Raw genomic sequence first — 24,044 nt, 5'->3', positions numbered from 1 at the left:
CCTAGAACAGCAGCCGCTCAGGCGCAGAGGCCCTGTCTGCGCTCCCTGTTTCCCCAGGCAGGCCTGGGTGCAGTGCGCGCACGTGGCCGGACACTAAACAGTCGGGTACTGGGCGCAGTAACTCCATCCTCTGCCCAAGCCTGGCGGCCCCGCCCCTGACTCAGTCACTACGGTGCAGGAAAAACTCAAGGGTCAGTGTTTCTCCACTCAGCTCAGGAACCTCAAGAGAAACACAGGCTCTTCAAAAATCGAGAGCAACCAGTTTGGAATACTATTGTTGGAGGTGGCCTTCCCAACGGCCAGGGCGATCCTGGCGGTCAGCCATTGGATCCCGGAGCTGGGGACAGCCTGCCAGCAGCCCGGTTCACAACGCCTTTGTGGCTTATGCCGTGTCCACGAGCGCTCAGCTTCCTCCCCGATGGGAGCGGTCACCCGGCTCGGCACACAGCGGAGCGCTGTATGTGCCGGACGCTTGGACCATGAGGGGCAGGACAAACCCGCGGTGATGGATCCGAAGCCCAGGTGCAGAGGGCCTACTGTCTGCGCTCTGGGCCCCCAGCTTTCGGCCCCTTGGGGTCCCGCGACCAGAAAGAACCTTGTCGGGTGGTCGCGGGACTGGGGCCCGCGTGATACGTGCTCATCCTCAAGTCCTTGCTCTCTCCAGACAGCAGGCCTGTAACTCAACAAAAAGTATTTATTACATTCCCGCAGAGCAAGGAGTTACCCAAGTAAAACAGAATCGGGACACTGGGTACAGAGCCTTCGCGCCAGTTGGGGTCTCGGGGTAGAGAAGCAGGGGAAGGGAAGGCGTAGGCGGGGTGGGCGGGGGTCCCGGGAGCGAGGGGAAAGGAGGAGACACAGGCCACCGGCCCCTCGTGGCGTCTAACCAGAGTTCGGTGTGGGGGAGTGGGGGTGAGGCAGTGGGGGAGGGAGGGGGGCGGTGCGCTAGGGGCATGGCGAGGGGGCGGGTACGAGCGAGGTGTGGGTGGGGCCCTCGATCCGCAACTCGGGATTGGCCCGGTGCCGGCCCCCGCCCCCCTTCTCTCGGCCAATCGCCTTCCTCCCACTCTGGCCGCCGGGTGCAGGGTAGCCAACAGCCTTGGGGTTGCGTCTCCGCGTCGCAGCTTTCCCGGCCGCCGCTCGCCGCTCCCGGACGCGCCCACCCCTCCTCTCTCTTCGGGTCTCGGTCCAGGTGAGCACCTGTAGGACCGAGACTCGCCTCAACCCTAGGCGGAGGGATCTGGCTGGGTTCTCGGAAGGGGTCCCCGCCGCCCAACCGCGGGCCAGTGTTGCATCATCTGCATCTGCTCGCGGCGGAGCCGGGGCCGCGCCTGCGGCGTCCCAGACCCACTCCTAGCGCGAGTCCAGACTCTCCTGAAGCGGGGGTTTCCGCGCCCACGTGGCGTAGGGCCTCCGCTCCAGCTCCCGAGACTGAGCAGGGGTCAGCAGTGGGGGCGAGCCGGGGAGCGTGGGGCCGAGACCTGGGGAGGGTACTTTCGGAAGGTGCGCTCTAATGGTGCGTGCCATCATTGATTTTTTGCTGCTTTTTGGATGAAAAGTGGTCGTTTCGTAAATTGCTCTTTTCCGTCAATTCTATTAAGTGGGTTGTGTGTGTGTGAAATATTGATGTGGTTGCGCGCGCCGCACGAGCCCTGGCTGCCCGCGGGCGGGGGTAGCGTGGCGAGGGAGCGCAGGGCCCCGCCCACGGCACGAACCAAGGGAATGGGGGAGGGTGCCATACTTTGAGCGCTAGACGGGGTGGGTGGCTGAGCTGGACAGTACGGAGGGGAAGTGGAGGAGGAGGAGGGGGGAGCGCAAAACGTAGCCTCCCAGGGGTTACTTGGGGGTGTTTATCCCACACGATATCCCCAAATGCCCCTCCGATAGTCTGGGTGACCCGCGGTCTCCAGGTTCACTGGAGAGGCTCGATTTTCCGCCTGGAAAGTCCCACTGGGAAACAGGAGTTTACTACTTTCCACGCCCTTGGCCCTGACTGGACCCCTGGACCGACTAGGGCGCGTGTGCAGGGAGCGGGGGGTGGGGGGGGTGGGGTGAGGGTTCTGTCGAGGGTCGTGACCCCAGGAGGGTCTTGCGGTTTGAGGTGCGGCAGGAGCCGGCAGGGCGGCGCTAAGTGAGCCCGCCTGCCCCGGACGCACATGCGTCGGCGCGCAGGGCGCTTTGCCTGCGTGGAACTGAGCCCACCTGGAGCCTAGCCAGGCTGGGCGGGACCTAGTTCGCGGGTTCGGGACCCAGTCGCCCAGCGAGCGTCGCACCGAGTGCCTGTGGGTTCTGTAGAGACTGTCTGCTCCAGTCTGAGTTCCCAGTAGCTCCTTACTTTTCCGGAGGTTGCTCGAGGCGAGGTAGGTCGCCACCTAGGAGGCGCGGGGCTGCCCGCGTCTACGGGGTATTGTGGCCAGTTCCCCGGCCTGGGGCTGCCGGCCTGTGGGCCTCTGATGGGGGGAGAGGGCGCTTCTGCGTGATGGAAGAACCACATTCCCCCGCCGGCGGGCGCCCCGCGGAGCTGAAGCAGTGTCCCGCTTACCGCACGGGCTTTTTGATAAGGAGCAAGAATGACGTAGGATATCCTTGCAGCGTTTCATGAGGGAACCTAAACCCCTGAAAAAATATTTGCTGATCCTAGGGTTTGAAGGAACCACTGCTCCAGGTACGTTTCAGGCAGACGAGCTCGAAGGCTGATTTCTGCCCCGGAAAGCTGGGGGAGAATTTGAAAGGGCCTCGGGGATTTGAAATGGATGTGATTGCGAAGGGTGGGGGTCTCCGCCTCCCTAGGCTTCTGCCTGTGCATCTGGGGCGACCTGCTGGGCTCTGGTCTGCACCTGACCCCGCCCTGGGAGACGGAATCAGCTGGGGCTACCTCTACTCTTGCTGGGGTGCCTCTACTCTTGCTGATGGCAGCGGTACCCACAGGGCCTGCTCTGGAGGAGAGAGCCAGCCGGTCAGTTAGCCTCCACGTGTACTTCCAAGTGTGGGGCCCAGTTCTACCTGGACTACCCCACCTGTTCACAGCATAACTGCTTTCCTAAGCCTCCTGGGGAGCAGAGGCACAGGGTTGGGGGCTGGGGTCCCTCTAGCTTCCAGGAGGAGGGCGGGAGTGGGGATGCACTCAGAGATCACCTGGAGCCACATCCCTACCTTGAGCCCCTCTCAGGGACCTTCCAAATCCACAGGGCTCCAGATAGGTTGGGGAAGGGGAACTTTAGATTTATAAAAAAGTTGGGAATAGAACAGAGTTCTCACAACCCAACCCCCCCCCCCGCCCCGCCCCCAACACAAACGCATCGAGCACAGTTCCTCCTCTTATTACCATCTTAGGTTTTTTTTGCAACCAATGTTGATTTAAGTCCGTACTGTTGATTTAAGTCCGTACTTACTCAGAGTGCCTTAGTTTCCCCTTTTCTGTTCTGGGGTTCCCTTCTGGAGACCTCATTCCATTTAGTCTTCACTGCTCCTTGTAGAGTCGGAGCCCTGATAAATTTTCAGTCGTCAGCCTGGTGAGTGATGGCTGTCCATTCCTGTTTCTTTCTTTCCTTTTTTTTTTTTTGTCATCTGTTTTAAGTTTCCATGAATTTTAAAAATTTGATAAAATACATGTAATATGTTGTTTATTTTAACCATTCATAACTACAATTTGGTAGCAATACTTACATTCACAGTGTTATGCAGCCATTACTATTGTCTGTACCCCAAACTTTTTCATGGTAACTCTACCCATTAAACAGTGACTCCTTTCCCCAGCTCCTGGAAACCTCTGTTCTCACTGTCTCTGATTTTGTCTGTTCTGAGTACCTCGTATAGGTGGAGTCATGCAATGTTTCTTCTTTGCCTGATTTACTTGACTTAGCAGAATGTTTCCTTTTTTTAGGGTAAAAATATATTTATTACTATCTTCATCTTCCTCTAATTATTTCCATCGTTCAATGTAGTCTTTTTAACACAACATTGTTGAGATATCTTTGATGTATAAAAGTTGTGTGTATATTTAAGGTATACAACTTGATGTTTTAATTTACATATTCATTGTGAAAAGACACCACAATCAACCTATAAGATAAATAACATTCATTACCTCTACATAGCTGCTGTGTGTGTGTGTGTGTGTGTGTGTGTGTTCATATGTTGAGAATTAAAACTTCATTCCATTTTTGTGACCAAATACAATTCCACTGTGTGGATAAGCCGCATTTTGTTATCCGTTCACCCACTGATGGACATTTGGTTTGTTTCCATGTTTTTGCTGTTGTGAATAGTGCTGTTATCAATGTGGTGGACAGATGCCTGTCTCCATGTTTTGGGGTAGGTGTGTAGGAGTGGGATAGCTGGGGCACACAGTAGCTGTACGTTTAACCTTTGGGGAAAGCGCCCAGTTGTTTTGCACAGCAGCTGTGCCTGCATAGGTATGCCTCTTCTTGTCCAGCTTCTTGAGTGAGAGGAGCCCCACACCCAGAGGAGGCCAGGTGAGCAGGAGTCTCCAGATGGGAGCTGTAAAGCAGGCTCTTCTGCAGGAATCTGGAAATAGGCTGAACTGACAGCTTCTCCTCCCCTTCCCTTTGGCAGGTCCCACCATGCCTTTTGAGACATCCCCCGCAGACACCCTCTGCAGGTCTGCAGGGTGCCCCCACCTCTCAGGGGCACACTTGGGGAGAGGGAGCCTGGAGAAGGAGCCTCCGGAGGACAAGGAAGCCAAGGAGCTGCTGTGGATCCGTCCCGACGCCCCAAGCAGGTGTTCCTGGCAACTCGGCAGGCCGGTCGCCGACTCCCCACATTGCCACGCTGCCCTGTGAGTCCCGCTAATGATCCTAAGATGGTCCATCTGTTACCCTGCAGGGGAGGGTCTGTTTTCTGGAAGCCAGATGGTCATGTGGACCTGGGGTATGACCCCCCGCCCCCTGCTCCATCCTTTGCAGTCACTCCAGGTGGATGGTGAGTTGAGATGGGAGGTATTTCATAGCTGAGTCCCCCAGGGCTCAGAGAGGCCACGGCTTGTTTGTGCTGTAGCCCGGCACCTAGGTGGGGCTTCTCAGGTGATAAAGAATCCACTTGCAATGCTAAGGATGTCTCTGGGCTTCCCTGATGGCTCAGTGGTTAAAAAAAAAAACAAAACTGCCTGCCAGTGCAGGAAACTCGGGTTCGACCCCTGGGTTAGGAAGATCCCCTGGAGGAGGAAATGGCAACCCACTCCAGTATTCTTGCCTGGGAAATTCCATGAGCAGAGGAGCCTGGCAGGCTACAGTCCATGGGATTGCAAGGAGTCGGACACGGCTGAGTGGCTGAGTATGCACACATGCTAGCCCTTAGGTGGGTGCCCTCCCTGCCAGCCCAGGACTGCGCATTCTTGTAATTAGAACCATGTCTGCCTTCTCTACTTAACTCCAGGTCATGAAATATTTTTCTATAGTGGGGTTTTTGTGGTTGGACTGAGACTGTTGGATGAACAAGCCATGATTTTAAGCGCTCTCAGGCATTCACTGTCTGCAGTGATCTCAGTTTGAAGAACTGTGGTGGAAAATAGAGTTCATATAGTGCATGCGTCTTTATCAGGCACCTCCTGTGTCTGTGCCCTGTTCTAGGTGCAGGAGATAATCAGTGGGAAAGACAAAAAGGCAAAAATCCCTGACCTGCCGTGAAACTCAAATCAAGTCCACTACATCTTAGGATTATCTTTATTTCCCTGGTGTAACCTCCCAACAGTAGAACATAAGTGTCATAAGAATGTACCTTTTAGGTGCTTGATTCTTACTTCTCATACACTGCTATGCCGACGCCGATGCTTACTGATTTTAGATTCAGAACTGGGGATGTGCAGGGGGTGTGCTCCAAAGTGGGGTCAATGGACAGAAATGACATTTACAAACCCAGAAACTCCCGACATTAAACACATCTCAATGCTGGGAGCTCAGGAGGCCAAGATGGCTACTGGCCAGACGTCACGAGCCCTCACTGCCAAAGCAAACCAGGGCAGGGGGTGAAGGGCCTGTGTGAGGCTGGGGTTGGGGAGGCCCGGACTCCTGACGGCTCCATGAGCGTCTCACCTGGGCCTGGACACCGTTGTACCCAAGCTGTAACCTGGCACCACACCTGTGCTCCACGCGGTGGCCTGACCCTCCTCCAGCGCCCTGGCAGGCTTGCTGTCCACCCCAAACCGCTTGACACAGCTCAGGTTCACTGTTTGTGAGGAGCTGGGCTCAGGCCCGAGGCACTAGGGCTCACCTACTGTGGGACTCTAGACCTGGGTCCCTGAAGGAGACAGCCTGGGGGTCCCAGCGGGGAGACCAGAGGGTGATGAGATGGTGGCGTGGCCACGTGACTGGGGGAGACTTCAGAGGTGGTACCTGGATTGGCAGGAGATGCTAGGCATGTGGGTATCTGGGGAAGGGGATTCCAGATGGTTCCCAGGTGGGGTGGACTTAGAGGAACAGAGCGGGAGCACCGGGCCGGGGGAAGAGCTGCGGAGGGAAAGGGGAAAGCAGGCCCCTCCGTGGTGAGGGGTTTCAGGTTTGTTCCAGGGTGCTGTGGGCTCTCCCAAAGGAAAAAGGGAAAGCAACTGAGATGAGGTGTTAAGTCTACCCCCAGGCTCCTGCCCTGGTCACCTCAGGCCAACTTCTCCCGTGACTTTCTGGCCCCAGGGCCTTGTACTGAGTCGGGAACCCTGAGTTCTCCGCTTGCCCATTAGCCCCTGCTGGGGGCAGGGGTGGGGGTGGGGTTACAGGCAGGCCAGGCCTCCCTCTCCTTCTAGTCCATAAGCCTCTGCTGGGGGTGGATGACTCAGCCACCCCTCCTGCCCTCCCCAGGTGTTTAGTTCTCCTGCCTTGGCTTTAATTAGTTAATGAGTCCACCCCAGGGTTGCCCCTAGCACTTGGTCTCCCTCCAAGGCTGGGGTCAGGAGCCCTTTGTCCCTGCCCAGGCTCTCTCCCCTCACTCTGATGCCCACACCTCTATTGGCTGAGCCTGCTTCCGGGGCGGCCCAGGGCATCTGTTTTAGCTCCTCACCACCTTGGAAGGTGCAAGGGTTCCAGCTGGGCCATGTCGCCGCCTGTCTGGGCTAGGGGCGGAAGGCAGCATTCCTGGGGAGCTGGCTCACCACCTTGGGAGTGGGTGAAGAATCCACATTTATAACAGGCTCTTGCTGTGGGGGCCGGGGTGCCTTCAGCTGTGGGAGCCATGGTACAGGAGAGATCCAGAGCGTAGGAAGCCTTTGTGTTTCTTCGGCTCAGTTTTGCATATTCCAGCAAGAATTGGTGGCACCTCCTTGGCGTGGATGGGGCAAGAGTGTGGGATCTGAATCTCTCCTCGAGGGTGAAGGTGGAGGGTGCATTGTGGGGGCCACTTGGGAGACGCAGGTTCAAGGTGTGTACACAGCTGAGCAGCTGCTGGGCTGTCCTACACCCCCTGTCAACTGTCACCAGCTTCTCAGCTGGAAGAACTGCTGCGGGGGGTGGTCACTCAACTTGAATGGGGACCGTTGACCCATGAGAAGCGAATCCGACTCTGAGCCTGGAAGCCCACCTGGGAGTCGTCTGACCCCGGCCCCAAGCACAGGGGTGACCAGCCTTTGTTCTTTGGCCTGCGAGTCGAGCTTCCCACACCTGTGACAGACACCCGAGTGACGCCTGGGTGGGCTCTGAAGCCACTGTCCTTGTCTGGTGGCCAGACCCTCTGAGGGGTCCCTGCCCTCAGGTCCCTACCAGTTTTTTCATCAAAGAGAAGGAAAGGAGGTATTCCAGGAGGCAGGGGCCATGAGAGGAGATGAATATCAAAAACCCTAAAAAGACGGGGGCTTCCCCAGTGGCCCAGTGTGAGACCCCCACTCCCGGTACAGGCGCACAGGTTCCAGCCCTGGTTGAAGAACTAAGATCCCACATACCATGTGGTGCAGCCAGAAAAATGAACAAACAGAACCCCGAGAAAGATAGACCAGGACATGCTGCTGTTTTGAGAAGTAAAAGTGTTAGTTACTCAGTCGTGTCACCCTCTGCGACCCCTTGGACTGCAGCCCGCCAGGCTCCTCTGTCCATTGAATTCTCCAGGCAAGGATACTGGAGTGGGTTGCCATTCCCTTCTCCAGGGGATCTTCCTGACCCAGTGATCCAACCCGGGTCTCCCACTTGGCAGAGAGATTAACACTCAAAAGAAGTTGCAGAAATAGCACAGAGAGATCGTGGGGACGTCACCCAGCTGCCCACTGACACCGTCTGTTACCACCGTGCGTTTGCAAACCCTGGAGACACCGGTGCAGCTGTTACTAAATCACATTCGTTTTCATGGGTTTTGAGGTGCACTTGCCCGTGTGTGTGTGTGTGTGTGTGTGTGCGTGTGCCTTTTACCAAGCGTGGATTTGTATAATCGCCATCCTGATGCTTGTGAAAGCCAATTCTTTGATTTATTTAAAAGAGTGTGCTGGGCTGCCAAAGCCGGTTTTGTTTTTTTCTGAGTAATCACGGACTCCTCCTCTGTTTAAGGGTAAAATCTCCAAAAATCTTGCCGGATATCCTGAAGAAAATCGGGGATACCCCGATGGTGAGGATCAACAAGATCGGGAGGAACTTTGGCCTCAAGTGTGAGCTCTGTGAGTGCCGGCTTCCTCGCCCTATGCGAGTCTTGTGGGCCTGGGGGGGCGGGTGTCCCTCCACATCGGGTAAAGTCAGAAGCATACACGACAGGGAGGGGCGCTGGGGGGTGACCGAGGCCGCTCCGGAGTCGTCGGTGTCAGAGAGCCGAGACCTGAGTGTGGACAGCAGCGTGTCCAGGCAGACATCGGGGGTGGTACCCAAGCGGGGACTGCGGGTGATGTAACCTTGCAGCTGCAGGAGGAGGGGGCCGGAGCCCAGGAGCAGAGCGGGACCCTTCTGTCCTGGACCATCCCAGGGAGGAGCAGACACGCCTTGGCTTGGACGGGCTGACGGGACAGTGGGGGCGACTATTGTGAGGAGGGTCTCAGCCATCAGCCAGGCAGGAAGTGACTCCCTGGGGGCTTAGACAGACACTTGTCATTCATGAGACGCAGTGGGAATTTGGGGGCTGTGTTTGCCTGGGCCCCCTACACAAGGGGATCGCCCTTGAGTCTCCTTCAAGTCCTGTGGGGAGGGGGCATCTTTGCAGGAGGCTATCTCCAGGAACACGAGAGGGTGAGGGGCTTTCTTCACCTCCACTCTTCTGGGCACGGAGCCCAGGTAGACGTCAGCCTTGACCCAGAGGAAGTGGCAGGTACAGAGGTCCTGGTTGGGGGGCAAGAGGACCAGGCCCAGTGCTGGAGCAGAGAGCCGGGGAGGGGAGAGGGTGGGGGTCTAGGGACTGAGGCCCTGTGGTCGATTCGCCCCAGAGGCATCATCATTAGAGCCTTCCTGCCCCCACCCTTCCCCGGGCAGTGAAGAGTTTTCTCCAGAGCAGTGAGCAGAACACACCACTGGGTGGGGAAGGGGTTCGCTGCCGGGGCTGTGCCATAGTGGGCTCCATGCTCTCACGTCAGATAATAGAAGCCATTACCTAGTACCCTGTAGGCATGGGCCTGCTGCTGCTGCTTCTAAGTCACTTCAGTCGTGTCCGACTCTGTGCGACCCCATAGACAGCAACCCACCAGGCTCCCCCGTCCCTGGGATTCTCCAGGCAACAACACTGGAGTGGGTTACCATTTCCTTCTCCAATGCATGAAAGTGGAAAGTGAAAGTGAAGTCGTTCAGTCGTGTCCGACCCTCAGCGACCCCATGGACTGCAGCCTACCAGGCTCCTCCATCCATGGGATTTTCCAGGCAAGAGTACTGGAGTGGGTTGCCATTGCCTTCTCCGGGATCACCCTTGAGTCTCCTCCAAGTCCTGTGGGGAGGGGGCATCTTTGCAGGAGGCTATCTCCAGGAACACGGGAGGGTGAGGGGCTTTCTTCACTTCCACTCTTCTGGGCACGGAGCCCAGGTAGACATCAGCCTTGACCCAGAGGAAGTGGCAGGTGCAGAGGTCCTGGTTGGGGGGAAAGGGGACCAGGCCCAGTGCTGGAGCAGAGTTCTGGGGAGGGGAGAGTGTGGGGGTCTAGGGGCTTGGTGCCTCCTAGAGGGACTGAGGCCCTGTGGTCGATTCACCCCAGAGGCATCATCATTAGAGCCTTCCTGCCCCCACCCCTCCCCGGGCAGTGAAGAGTTTTCTCCAGAGCAGTGAGCAGAACACACCACTGGGTGGGGGAGGGGTTCGCTGCCGGGGCTGTGCCATAGTGGGCTCCATGCTCTCACGTCAGATAATAGAAGCCATTACCTAGTACCCTGTAGGCATGGGCCTGCTGCTGCTGCTGCTAAGTCACTTCAGTCGTGTCCGACTCTGTGCGACCCCATAGACGCAGCCCACCAGGCTTCCCTGTCCCTGGGATTCTCCAGGCAAGAACACTGGAGTGGGTTGCCATTTCCTTCTCCAGTGCATGAAAGTGATAAGTGAAAGTGAAGTCACTGAGTCATGTCCGACTTTTCACAACCCCATGGATTGCAGCCTGCCAGGCTTCTCTGTCCATGGGATTTTCTAGGCAAGAGTACTGGCTTGCTGCACCTCAACTCGGCAAAAGCCCTTGAAACATTTTAGTGTGTCCATTTTACAGGTGGAAAAACCGAGGCTCAGATTGGTTATGTGGCTTACCCATGGCTGATCAGCTGGAATCCCTGCCTTTGTGCCAGCCTTTCCATGGGCTCGTTAGAATTTTCTAACTAATTCAAGTGTGTGGCCGGCAAGAGTCCAGGGCGCAGGCCTCCTCAGCGGTCAGACACTTGAGAGCCCCCTTCACTGTCCCAGCAGGGCCTCTGTGAGTCCCGGGAGAGAAAACCTGTCTCTGGTTGTGGGATTTCAGAAGCCAGCACAGACCAGGATGGAACGCAATCTGTGGGCCCTCCAGGCTGGCCAGGGCCCTGCCAATCACATTTGGAGCCACATCGCTCCCTTTTACTGACACGGCATAGTTTTAAGAGGTGGGAGGGAGTGCCCCTATGGAAAGACAAGCAGAGGCTTGGGCACAGCAAGGGCGATCCTGCCTGCAGGATGGGGAGGATGGCCAGGAGGCCCAGGGGATTGGGGTGTGGAGGGTCTGCTGGTTGTGGTCTGGCCGTGTGATGGGGGGGCTGTTACTTTAGGATATGAGGTCATTTGGCAGGGCCACTGGGCCCGATTTAAGCCTGGGGCTCCAGTCACCACCCACCCCCAGCACATGCCCAGCATGTCTCTTTGGGCCTGTGCTGCCTCATGGGGGTGGCTCTGCTCCGTCCATCCAGTGGGGGCCCCCTTGGCTCCTCTGTCTCATTCACCTGGAGTCGTCGCATGGTGCATGGCAGGTAGGATGGACAGGTGAGAGAAGCCACAGTGGGCATTGCACCTTCGTCCAGGTCAGGTGTGGGAGGCACAGTGGAAAGTGACGATTTTCAGAACCCCTGAAGCCTGCTGCTGCATCCCAGGCGTATCGGGTGATGGGAAGGGACAGCAGGCATCAGTTAGGGCTCAGGGCCTCTTCCTCTCGTGATGCCTCTCTGGCTCCCAGTGGCCAAGTGCGAGTTCTTCAACGCGGGCGGGAGCGTGAAGGACCGTATCAGCCTGCGGATGATTGAAGACGCCGAGCGTGAGGGGACCATAAAGCCTGGGGACACGATCATTGAGCCGACGTCGGGGAACACAGGTGGGCGCTGCCTCCTCCTCCGGGCCCGCAGTGGGGGTGGGAGCGGCAGTGCCCCCCCGGCTGCATTCAGGGTCACTCTCCCCTCCGGTGCAGCAGCCCCTGGGTCCACAGTGAGCCCCACAATGTCTGCTGCTGTTGCTTTTGAAATATTTACGTGCTCATTTGGCTGTGCTGGGTCTTAATTGTGGCATGTGGGTCTTACTTGCGGCGTGTGGGATCTAGTTTCCTGAACGGAAATCAAACCCAGGCACCCTGCGTTGGGAGCTTGGAGTCTTAGCCACTGTTATTATCACCTCCTCGGCTCCCAGTGTGAGCTGGAGGAATTGGGGTTCACGACATGCACCCCCTTTTCTCCCCTCATTCGAGGGCAGAAGGGGGTGACGGAGGGCCTTTTTCCAGTGCCCTCTCCCCTGGGCCTCTGGGGCTGGCGGTGGGGCCTGGAGGGTGCCATGGCCCCTCTCACCCCATGTCCTGTCCCCAGGGATTGGGCTGGCCCTGGCTGCCGCTGTGAAGGGCTATCGCTGCATCATCGTGATGCCGGAGAAGATGAGCACAGAGAAGGTAGGCAGGTGGGCGGGGGATGGGGCGGCTCCCGGGCCTCGTCCCCGCGCTGCAGGCCTGGCAGGGAGTTGAAGGCTGCCACGTGCCTCTGCAGGTGGATGTCTTGCGGGCACTGGGGGCTGAGATTGTGAGGACGCCCACCAACGCCAGATTTGACTCCCCCGAGTCGCACGTAGGGGTGGCCTGGAGGCTAAGGAATGAGATCCCCAATTCTCACATCCTGGACCAGGTGAGGTCAGGGCTGAGGGGTGAACACGCTCCCAGAGGTTTGGACCGAGTGGGGCCTTCCCTGGGGGATCTCTGTTGGGGGCTTGCGGGTGGTGTTGCCTCTGCAGGAGGAGGGGCGGGGTGCAGAGTGACCGATGTGCTGGCATGCAGTTGCTGCCCTCTCCCGGCCCAGTGTGTGGCTGATGGGGTCGGCAAGCCTTTGGCTCTGCTGCTCGTGTGCCCACTTCAAGGGCTCAGCTCAGCACGCTGGGTTGGAATGTCCCTTGCAGAGGACCCTGGGAGCTCTCTAAGACATAAAATGCATGCAGACCTTTTAACTGGATGCTCTTCTTTGTCATTCATTCCACGTCTGGGTTAATTCAGAAATCTCATCTTCTGGAGAGCTGGTTTTGATGCTTGGTGTCTGTTGAGCCACAGGAGCCCCTCTGACTTGCACTGAGTCATTTGCCTGGCACCCTGTGGCTGCTGCCAGTTCTGTGCGTTGACCTCATCATGGCTCCTTTGCTCTTTCCTGGCAGTACCGCAACGCCAGCAACCCCCTCGCTCACTATGACATCACGGCTGAGGAGATCCTGCAGCAGTGTGACGGTGGGTACCTCTAACTCTGCTGTCCATCTTGACTGGGAGTGTACACTTACCCACTCCTTGATAAACTCCTATTCATGCTTCAAAACCCAGTTCAAATATCCCTTCTCTGTGAAATGCTACCCTGAATATTTCCCAAGAGCATTTTCCGCCCTCCGTTCTGCCCTCTTGGACTCTGCCCATGCCTCGCCTGCAACACCCAACTTATCATATCTGTTTACCTAGTAGTCTTTTCCTCCAAACTTGTAGGCGCTCCTAAGTGCAGGGAACAAGCATGTCCCAGGCTGGTGCTGGGCTCACAGTGGGGGCTTCACATTGCTGAACGGCACTGACCCCAAACACCAGTGTGGGCACTGAATTCAGCGTTCGGGTTTTCTCATGTGCAGACCTGGGGTGGTGGCTTGCAGCTTGGCTTCTTGGAAGCTCTCTGCACATTTGGTGCCAAACCGCACGGGGGTTGCGATGTTCTCTAAGGGCTCTTTCCTGGGAGAGTCCTGGGAGTGGCTGCCAGGGGCTTGGCACCTTTGGCTTCCTGTTTGGAGCCTGGTGTTGGCTTAAGTGCCCTCATTCTGTGCCCAGGAGCCAGGCAGCATGGTCCAGGCATTTGCTCACCCAGGTTTTACATGTGAGAATCCTCTCATTTGGCAAAAACAGTGCATCTGCCTCAGCATGGGTGCCTGCGCTGACTTGCCTCCTGGGTGCCTGAGCTGGCCACCAGGTGCCGAGAGAGCCCAGACAATGTCAGAGCTGAGCTGAGTGGTTAATTCTAGTTCCTTTGGTAGTTCAGTTCACTTACCCACGTCATCTGAAACCAGACAGCCCCTGTGCCCCACCTCCTGCACGAAGGTCCCCTGTTCACAGATTCACAGCTCTCATGGGGGTTTTATGACTGGCTGCTATTTAGATTAAATGGGGCTTCCTGGGTCCCCATTACGGTGAATGCTTCTTCAAGGTGGAGGATGTGATGAAAGGTTTCAGCATGAGAACAGTTCTGCTTTTGCCCTTTGGATGACCTGCCTTTGTCGTGTATGAGAGCATTCTCGATTCCTATGAAGAGTTGGTGGGGCATGGCCGCTCCTTCCTGGGGATGTCCTCCCTGACACACTTCTCCATCCCTAGGGAGGCTGGACATGCTGGTGGCGTCAGCGGGCACGGGTGGGACCATCACAGGCGTGGCCAGGAAGCTGAAGGAGAAGTGCCCTGGGTGCAAGGTGAGGGACTGCGAGGGGCATGGGCACCACCCCGCCCTGCCCTGCCCGGAGATGGGGGCCTGAACGCAGGTATGTTTCCCACCTGTGGCCTGAACTACAGCCAGAGGCTTAGCCATCAGTCTGCTTGGCCTTGGGCACCCAGAGCGGCCTGTGCTTTAGAGCTGAAAGTTCTAGCTCCCGACACTTCTGCCCCGACAGCCTTGCATCTTGTAGGGTGTGTGGACCTGCCCTGCCAGGTGATAAAGGACAGCAGTGCATGACCCGGGTGCCTAGATGGACTGGGGTGGGAGAGTCCAGCTGGGGGGCCTCCCAGGATCGTCCCAGAGCTGTAAGCGCTCAGGCCCTGGGCTCTGAGATCTGGGGGGGGCACTTGGGCCTGGGGAGGGGCTCAGAAAGACCCCACTGGTGGTACCCGCGTATCCTCTCTTGCTGCCTGTTTCTCTGATGTCCAGGAGAGGTCATCCCAGTGCTGCCCCTCGCCCCAGGCTCCCACTGTCCATTGGCATCTCTCCAGGGTTGTCCTAGGTGCCCTGCACAGGAGGAGTTTGCCGGAAATCCACTTCCCCCAGCCTCCCACTGCCCCACCCCAAGTGCCCCGAGCTGGACATTTAACATGTGATCTTCCAGCACCTGGGCCTGGGCTTCTGAGTTTTGAGTCTTGAGGCCTGGGAGCGGGGCTGCACCCTGATGCCAGCCGGGCGTGTCCAGGTGAGACTGGAGCCCTAAGGACACCCACTCCACAGATTGTTGGCGTGGATCCCGAAGGCTCCATCCTCGCAGAGCCTGAGGAGCTGAACCAGACGGAGCAGACGGCCTACGAGGTGGAAGGGATTGGCTATGACTTCATCCCCACGGTGCTGGACCGCACGGTAGGCGGGGCAGCAGTGGCGGGGCCAGCCTCAGCCTTGTCCAGCTGGGCACGGGTGACCGGCCCAGCAGGAGCAGAGAAATGAGTTCCGAGCTGTGTAGATGGTGGTAGACGAGGTGCTGTCCCAGGGGTCCTCACGTGGTGACTCACGGTACTGTGGTCAGTGAGCTCCTGCCACGGACACAGAGGCCATGGGTAGGGGTGTGGCACGTCCTGTCTGTGTACAAACCTTCCTGCAGAGCGAGGGAGCTGGGCGGCTGGGGCAGGTGAGCAGGCCAAGGAGGGAGATGTGAGGACCACAGAGAAGGCTGCTTTTAAGGACCATAAAGGAAGCTTCAGGCAGAGAGACCTAGGCTACAGTGTGGCCACGCTGCAGGGCTGCAGGCAGTTTAGGCGCCATGGGCACACTGTGGACCCTTGGGCAGGGGGAGGGGGGACGATCTAGGTCTGCAGAGTGAGTGTTGGATCCCAGCAGAGGCTGGGCTGCATCCCTGGAGGTCATGGCCACCTGGACCACAGTCGTCTGCGAGATTGCAAACTGGGCCGTGGGCCCCACGCCCACCCCCACCCCCCCACCTGACTGCTGAGTGCTGGGCGCTGCCCGGGCTGACCGTTGTCCTTGGCTTCCCGCAGGTGGTGGACAAGTGGTTCAAGAGCAACGATGAGGAGGCCTTTGCCTTCGCCCGCATGCTGATCGCTCAGGAGGGGCTGTTGTGTGGTGAGTGGATGCCGCACTCTGCCCTGCCAGCTTCCGTCCAGCGTGTGAGGGACACCCTCGCTCTGGCCGCCCAGCCACCTGCCCCGGGGCTCTGAGTTCCGTGGGAGGCTTTGGTGGTGCAGTGCTGAGCAGATGGGAGACGGAGCAGGGTGTGGACGGATAGTGAAAAGTGAGGTCCCCCAGCACCCCACACCCAGCTCATCCACCAAGGATCTCTCCAGAGCAGGTGTGGGCTTGCCCACACTTGGGTGCACATGCAGCCCCCCGCCCCCCAGCGTGTCTGACCCCTCCTGCCCTCTCGGCAGGTGGCAGCTCTGGCAGTGCCATGTCCGTGGCCGTGAAGGCCGCCCAGGAGCTGCAGGAAGGCCAGCGCTGTGTGGTGATCCTGCCGGACTCGGTGCGGAATTACATGTGAGGCCTCCGTCCTCCCCGGCCTCCAGTGCCTGCACTGTCTCTGCTCCCGGCCATTCCCCCAGATCCTACGGCAGGGCCCAGGGAGCCTGGGGTCTGCGGCCCCGCTCCGCGTCCCTGGAGTTCACGCGTTCTCGGCCGGCTTGTCCCCAGCTTGGGTCTCCCAGATGCCTTTGGAAGTCTGTGCACGTTCATCATGGCAGCACTTGGGGGCCTGGCGGGACTCCCCAGGGAAGGGACCCCGTGTGTCCCCTCACTCCTTTGAGCTCTCAGGGCCTCCTGTTCAGCCATGGAGGGTGAGGACGAGGACGTGGCCACCCTGAGAGCAGCTCCCCACCCCCGCCCACTGGATCCTTTGCTCACTCACAGTCTGGCCCTGAACTGGGGAGACCCAGACTGGGGTCAGTGGCCCCCGAGGCCCCTTCGAGTCCAGTGGTTCTGAGTGTCTGTGCACCTGGAGCTCGCTGGCTCCTCTGGGCTCATGGCCCTGCCTGGGGTCACTGGCCGAAAGAGCCAAGGTTGGAGTGTGGGCCGGAGGTCACAGGGGGCTAATGCCCTCCTCCATGGATGCGTGTACCCTCTGGTGTCCTCCCTGACCCAAGAGTGACCCAAGAGTTACACACCTCGAGTGAGCTCAGCTTCCCCCAGGGGGGCCATTCCGTAACCGGGACTCCAGCTGGGGGTGAGTCACCTCTGGGCGTCCACTGCCAAGTTGCCCTGAGCCTGGCTACCCACCCACACTACACAGTGCATGAGAATGGCCATCTCCCCATGTGCTTGGCTGGCCTGCTGTGTGGGCACGCATGTGTGCCTATGTGTGCGTGAGAGAGGGTGGAGTGAGTGAGTGATCGTGTCCTCAGCATGGACGTCTGGGCTAGGGGCTGGGGGGCCTCGGCCCCCACTTTTTTGGCCCTCATCTGCCTTTTGGGGCAGGTCCCTGGCAGCCCCTGAAGCCTGGCCTGGTGTCCTCTGACCCCTGGTGGGACAGGCTCCCCCTGCCAGAAGCCCCAAGGGGCTGTGACGACACGAGATTCGGGACAGAACTGTTACTGACCGGGGTCTTGGACCCTTTGATCAGTAGAAATGGATCCGAGGCCAGACGGGAAGTTCAGGCAGGGCTTTACCGGGACTTGTGCTGCAGCAGTGGGAGCAAAAACAAATATTAATAACGGGTTCCCTGGCTTGTTCCCTGAGTGTGGGGGGTGGTGAGCTGGGTCCTTACATGGGGTGGGTCCAGGGGTCGGGCCAGAGGGTGGTCTGCCCACTGCTGGGTGGTGGTGTGTGCAGGGGGCATGAGCAAGACCCTGCCTCTGCTCCTGACACCTCGGAAGCGGTGGTCGGGTTTGGGTCCTTTAGCATCTTGTCCACAGTTTGTCGCATCCGCATGTGGTTACTTCTAGTCCCTTCTCGTTTCCTGGTATCTGTCGCTGGAGGAGATGTTTGTCCAGGTGCAGGCATTGCAGCGAAGGGTCCCGAGTCCCAGGGTCCCAGCCCATCACAGAACCTTCTGCTGTGCTCTGGGTGTATTCAGTTCTGGTTGGCCAGATACCCATACTGACCACCATTCCCTAGGAGGTCTTTCTGGCATCCAGCCCTCAGATCTCTTCGTGGAGCCTCCAGCCAGCCCCTTGGGGTCTCTGCTGGACTGTGGGGTCTGGGGAAGGTGGGGTCTGGGCTTACTCTGAGGCCCTCTGCCCTCTTTGGGGGCAGGGGTGGTGTTGAGACCCTCCGCCCAGCCCTGTGGCTTCTGATGCTGTAGGTCCAAGTTCCTGAGCGACAAGTGGATGCTGCAAAAGGGCTTCATGAAGGAGGAGGAGATCTCGGTGAAGAGGCCATGGTGAGGACACCTCTGGGCAGAGACCACATGTGCGGGGCTCAGGACTCGCGTGCCAGGTCCCCAGCGGCACATGTGCAGTCCCTCACCTGGCTGGATGCCCCCCGCGGGCTCCCTGTTCTCACTCGTCTCTCGGTTCACGGACTCCCTGGCCTGCCCTCTTCCCTCAGGTGGTGGCACCTCCAGGTTCAGGAGCTGAGCCTCTCGGCCCCGCTGACCGTGCTGCCCACCGTCACCTGTGAGCACACCATCGAGATCCTCCGGGAGAAGGGCTTCGACCAGGCGCCCGTGGTGGACGAGTCGGGGTCAGTCTCAGCCTCCGTCCAGTGCTCTGCCCTACCGGCCCTGCCTGTGTGCCCCTCTGCTCCGTGCCTGCACTGCTGGGCAGGGTGGCCCAGCTGACCCCACGGCTGGCTGGCTGACATCGGTCACTTTTCATCCAGATGCTCAGAGCGTTGGACGGCTGGTCCCTGAGCCCTGGCCGGGGTGGGGCCTGGTCGTATTAACCCTTCCCACCCCCCGCACCCAGTGTGTGCACAGGAGCACTTGCCTCCCTGGAAGACCATGGCAGACGTGCGGTGGTGACGGGCCTCCATCAGGACTGTTCCAGGTCTAGCACCAAAAGGCCCACATCCCAGGACCCTGGCCAGTTGGTGACCCTTGACACTTGTCAGAATGGAAATGCCCAAAGGACTCACCCACTGGTTTGCTCTCTGCCCGCACCGGACAGTCAGCTCCCAGGGTGGGGCGTCAGGTCACTGCTGTGCCACACAGAGACCCCAGGCAGACAGTGTTAGTGTGTTAGACGCTCAGTCGTGTCCAGCTCTTTGCATCCCCATGGACTGCAGCCCGCCAGGCTTCTCTGTCCATGGGATTCTCCAGGCAAGAACACTGGAGTGGGTTGTCATTTCCTTCTCCAGGGGATCTTCCTGACCCAAGGATCGAACCCGGGTCTCTCACATTGCAGGCGGATTCTTTATCCTCTGAGCCACCAGACCAGATAGTGGTTGATTCCAAGAGGAGTTTGGGTTTGGCCGTGAGGGCGGCTGTGCTGAATTCTGCCATATGGTAGGAGAGGCGCCAGCGCTGACCACTGCCCTGTGTCCACTTCCCCAGGGTGATCCTAGGGATGGTGACCCTGGGGAACATGCTGTCGTCCCTGCTCGCAGGGAAGGTTCAGCCATCGGACCAGGTTTGCAAAGTCATCTACAAGCAGTTCAAACAGGTACGTGCCCCACATGACCCAAGCAGGCAGTGCCGAGACCAGCTCTGTTCTGGAAGGCGGGGCGGGGAGTCCCTCTCTCTAGGGTGCCGGGTCCCTAATGCTCAGCTCATCAGATCCATAAATCGGAGGCTTTGCCCTGGCTTCACAAAGTGAGAAGCCCCGGGTGGGGAGAGGCCAGCATCGGCGAGGTCTCACCCACGTTTCACCGACACCCGAAGGCTTCCTCACCCCTCCCCTCCCGGCCCGCTGGTGTGCACCCTGTCCCGCAGACGGTGCACGCTCCCCAGGCTCGTGTGTGCACACAGCCCCACCGTGTGTGCCCTCCGCGGGCTCGTGTGCACACGCAGCCCCAGTGTGTGTGCCCTTGTCTGGCTGCTTTGACACAGTAGTGTTTCAGGGTCCCTTGGAGGTGTGCGTGCACACTGTCCACCCTTCCGTGCCTGAGTCCAGTTCCGTTGTGTCTCTGGCCTTTCCTGTGGATTCTTCGGTGTGTGTATGGCCCTCCCATCCCTCAGGGAAGAGCCGAGCCTCTAAGTCCCCCTCCCTTAGTGTCCCAGGCTGGCCTGCAGCCACACCCTTCCTCCAGGGGGTAGCTGAGTCCCAGTCCCTTGGGCTTGAGTGCCACCCAGATCCTCGGGGGTCTCAATGCCTTGCCACTGAGGTGCTGGGGGGGGTGCAGGCAGACTCAGGAGGTCCTTCAGTGTGGCCCCACGCATCCCCGTCCCTGTCCAGAGAATGTCCCAAGAAGAATGCAGCACTGTGGAAACCCAGGCGGGTTCCATCTCCTGGGCACACCTTCCCTGCCCAGGGCTGCCCCTTCTCACCGCCACCACCTCGGCGGGCTGGCTGCTGTCACTGAGCAGCATGAAGAGGTCCCCGTGGAGCTCTGGCTTTCCCAGAGGGGAGGAGGAATCCTGACCCCCATGGTCTGACTACGTCCAGCATCTGACCTCATGAAGACAAGCACTGGGGAAGTTGCTCCTGCAGCCCAGCACGGCTGTGTTGGGTACCCCTCAGCATGCACGCGCACCCACGGGCAGGTGGGCCCGACCCTCCTCACACAGCTGAAGGCCCGCTGATGTATTTCCTCCCGCCCTGGAGCTCGCATCTTCTCCCAGGGAGCCTGCCTCCGTTACTGGAGTCGAACTAGAAAGCATACCCAGTGGGGTTTCCCCGGGGCTCACTGCTTTGGAGATCACCCTGGGGGTTGAGAAATGGACCCTAAGTGTGCCTCCTTCTTTCTCTTGGAAGCTCTCACCATGTGTCTGTCGAGCAGATGGAACGGAGGGCCCCATGCTCCCTTGCCCTCCCTGTGCCCTGCAGTACTATGTCTTGTCCTCACGTGGGATTCGTTCCAATGGACGTGAATACTGCGTTGTTCATAACCGAAGGCCCTAGTTTTCACCGAGGGTCCAGTCGTTGAGTTCTGCAGTTATGTTGTTCAGTTGCTCAGTCATGTCCGACTCTGCGACGCCATGGACTGCAGCACGCCAGGCTTCCCGTCCATCACCAGCTCCCGGAGCTTGCTCAAACTCATGACCATTGATGCCATCCAGCCGTCTCATCCTGTCGTCCCCTTCGCCTCCTGCCTTCAGTCTTTCCCAGGGGTCTTTTCTGATGAGTCAGTTCTTCGCATCAGGTGGCCAAAGTATTAGAGCTTCAGTTTCAGCATCAGTGCTTCCAATGAATATTCAGGCTTGATTTTCTCTAGGATTGACTGGTTTGATCTGGATTGGTGGGTTTGATCTCCTTGTTGTCCAAGGGACTCTCAAGGGTATCCTCCAGCACCACAGTTCGAAAGCATCAATTCTTCCAGTTCTCTCAGGTGTTCTTTTATGAGTGTCGAGTCCCGTTCAGTCTCTTGGGTCAGCAGGAGGCTCCAGAAAAGCCCCGTGGGGATGCCAGCCTCTCTGCCGCTCCTTTCCTTGGGCTCCGGCCAGCGAGCACTGACCACAGCTTCTCTTCCAGATCTATCTGACGGACCCGCTGGGCAAGCTCTCGCACATCCTGGAGATGGACCACTTCGCCCTGGTGGTCCACGAGCAGATCCAGTGTAAGCTGGGTCCCCTGGGGCCTGGGGGAGGGGTGCCGGAGCAGGAGCTCTGTGGGATGCTGGCTGCCCAGCCCCCGACCCCTGAGCTTTCCTGCTTTGAGCTCCAGGGCATCTGGGAGCCAGAGGTACTGACCCCCGGCCTTGGATGCAGATCCCAGAGGGACCCTGCTGTGGGCCAGGCCTGGGTGCTGGCTACCAGTGAGCTAGGGCGCTTTATAATCCAGGCCTCCTTGCTGCGTCTCCAGAGGCCAGTGGTGTCCTTCAGGTTCTAGGCTACAACAAGGTTGTAGAAATCCCAAGAATTGGTGGTGGGCTCCAAGGCCCCCACCCACTTTCCCGCTGAGGGTTGGTCCAGGAGCCTGGGCGCCAACTCTAACCCCTCTCCCGTCCTTGGCTCCACAGCGCGGGACCTGGCCTTGTCGGGAGAGGTGGGGGGGCCGGCAGGTATGTACGCCCTGCCCACCCCTGGAGCTCGGAAGTGGCGCTGCAGTCAGTACCGCAGCCTCCGAGTGCAGGGGAGGGCGTCCAGCCCTGGACCCTGAGCCCGGCTGGGAGGGCCCTCCTCTGTGTTGACCATATTCTCATGTTTGAACACCCGCACACCCTGACCAGGGATCCAGCTTCAGGGTCTGTGAGTAGTTTCCGTGGACGCAGCCCTACCTGGAAGCACTGCCATAGATGCTTTTGTGCTGTGTTGGCAGAGCTGAGTGGCCGCAACAGACACCCAACAGCCCTTTACAGGAACTTGAAAGACCTGGTTTTGGACGGTGTCCCCAGGGGGCCTGAGGCCACCCCGACTGCCCTCCCCTGAGGGCTCAGTGCTCCTCCAAAGCTGCCCCTTTGCCTAAAGCCCCCAGTCTCTTCTGGGTCCCTGTGCTTTTTTCTGAGATGCTCCAAGCTGGCACCTCCATGCCTCCCCACCCCCACCCTGTCGACCTCTGCCCTCAAGGTTGTCAGGGACAGACGGAGGTGGGAGCTGGTGGAATGGGATGCACCCTGGTCATTTCCCACCCACTGCTCAGCTCTGCCCCACCCTCCGTGGGCTTCTCCACAGCTGTCAGTCAGCATTCTCCCGAGAAAGAACTAGCAGGACATGTGCATATAGAGATTCCCTGTAAGGTATAATCGGCTTACAGGCTGGCATGCCCCAAGAAGACCTGCAGGGCGAGTGGGCAGGCCTGAGACCCCATATCCAATGTTCCCAAATCCAAAGGCAGGACTCTTTCCTCTTGCTCATGGAGGGTCAGCTCTTCTGTTCTATTTGGGGCCTTCAACTGGTTGGACAAGGCCCACCCACACTGGGCAGGGCGATCTGTTTTACTAGGTCCATCCAGTCAAGAGTTGTTCACATCCAAAGACACCCGGAATGACGTTTGACCCAGCGTAGGGGCACTCCATGGCCCAGTTGGGTTGAAATGTCGAATTAACCATCTCAGCCACCCTTTCTACCCTTGGGCTGCAGGGCAGGGGGCCCGAGTTCATTCTAAACCTAAGAGAAAGGCAGGGGTTTGAGCACAGAATTGTAAGCCAGAGATGCGAGCTGGTGGTGGTGGGTGTGAGTGGGACTGGGATTTCAGGCCAAGACTCAGACCTTGGGCACCAGCTGCTCCAATGACTTTGACCCTCGGGCATCTCCCCATGGGTGTGACTCAGAGGGGTCAGGCCCTGCTCTCTGCAGCCTCACCTGTGTGGATACTCTTGGGAGAAGAGGGCACTTGTGGTCAGACACACAGGTGCCCGTGGACATGGGGCAGCCTCAGGGCTGGCCCACCTGCCCGTGCCTGGGGATGAGCTCAGTGGCCTCAGCTCTGCGATGGGCAGAGGCCCCTCTGAACCTTTGGCCTTGTCCCTCCTCAGACCGCTGCCACGGGGAGTCCAGTAAGAGGCAGATGGTGTTCGGGGTCGTCACTGCCATCGACTTGCTGAACTTCGTGGCCACCCGGGAGCGGAACCAGAGGACGAAACCAGAAAGTGCTTTGAAGCTCGGAGGCGCGGGGGCTGAGGCCCAGCTCTGACTTCTCACTGCGAGCCTGCTTGGTTGTTCTCTTTTGCTTTTGTAAATACCAAGCAAACGGGTGATTTTTAGCCTCCTGGTGCTGGGTGTCACTCTGTCTAGACCAGTAGCAAGACTGCTTATAGCTTAGCCCGGGGCCGGCAGAGATCTTGTCGTTTCCTCGTCTTTAACACTTGTCTCCCTAAATGAATCTATTTATGGTTTATTCCATTAGATATGTTTTTCTTTAACTTTCTTTTAAAATGTTTCAGCAAGCAAATCTATCAAAAGAGAACCCAGCCAGGCAGATAGACCCCTGAATGACCAGGGTAGGGAGACTGAAGGCGGAGGCGAGAGGGCCTCGCCAAGGAGTCCAGAGCGGGGAGCAGCAGAATGGGGCCCAGGAAGTGTGGGTCGGGGCAACAGTCCACTTGGAGCTGGGCCAGTTGGAGTGGCTGGAGTGCTTGGGGTTTTTTAATTGAGGTGAAATTCCCGTAACCTAAAATGATTGATTTTTAGATGTGTAATTCAGTAGTGTTTACTAGAGGTTGTCCAGCCACCACCTCTGTCAAATTCCAAAACCTTTCATCCGCCTCTCAAACTGTCACTCCTGTCTCCCCACTTCGCCTGGCAGTTACCACTCTGCTTTCTGTCCATGGATTTACCTGCTCTGGATATTTCATATAAAGAGAATCATACTGTGA

The 24,044-nt window shown here is 58.4% G+C and overlaps 1 protein-coding gene across 4 annotated transcripts; it reads left to right on the top strand.

The window, feature by feature from the left end:
• Positions 1-828: 828 nt before the first annotated feature.
• Positions 829-24,044, top strand: CBS (cystathionine beta-synthase). 4 transcript variants are annotated; one of them, XM_061422610.1, is made up of 17 exons: positions 829-1,192; positions 4,576-4,798; positions 8,478-8,584; positions 11,519-11,653; positions 12,135-12,214; positions 12,309-12,443; positions 12,961-13,030; positions 14,147-14,238; positions 14,982-15,107; positions 15,740-15,824; positions 16,130-16,235; positions 17,995-18,072; positions 18,240-18,374; positions 19,186-19,294; positions 21,263-21,347; positions 21,750-21,791; positions 23,205-24,044. In XM_061422610.1, exons 2-17 carry the CDS (start codon positions 4,584-4,586, stop codon positions 23,360-23,362), a joined length of 1,758 nt encoding a protein of 585 aa, XP_061278594.1. In that variant the 5' UTR covers positions 829-1,192; positions 4,576-4,583; the 3' UTR covers positions 23,363-24,044. The 4 variants fall into 4 exon arrangements, with proteins under 4 accessions (XP_061278594.1, XP_061278569.1, XP_061278577.1 ...); XM_061422585.1 differs by lacking the exon at positions 21,750-21,791 and having other exon boundaries at positions 1,065-1,192; XM_061422593.1 differs by lacking the exons at positions 829-1,192; positions 21,750-21,791 and adding an exon at positions 2,186-2,360.

The sequence above is a fragment of the Bos javanicus genome, chromosome 1, assembly GCF_032452875.1.
Source record: "Bos javanicus breed banteng chromosome 1, ARS-OSU_banteng_1.0, whole genome shotgun sequence".
Classification (NCBI taxonomy): Eukaryota; Metazoa; Chordata; class Mammalia; order Artiodactyla; family Bovidae; genus Bos; species Bos javanicus.
Note: the sequence above shows the minus strand (reverse complement) of the source record. Positions and strands in the feature narration are given on the sequence as shown.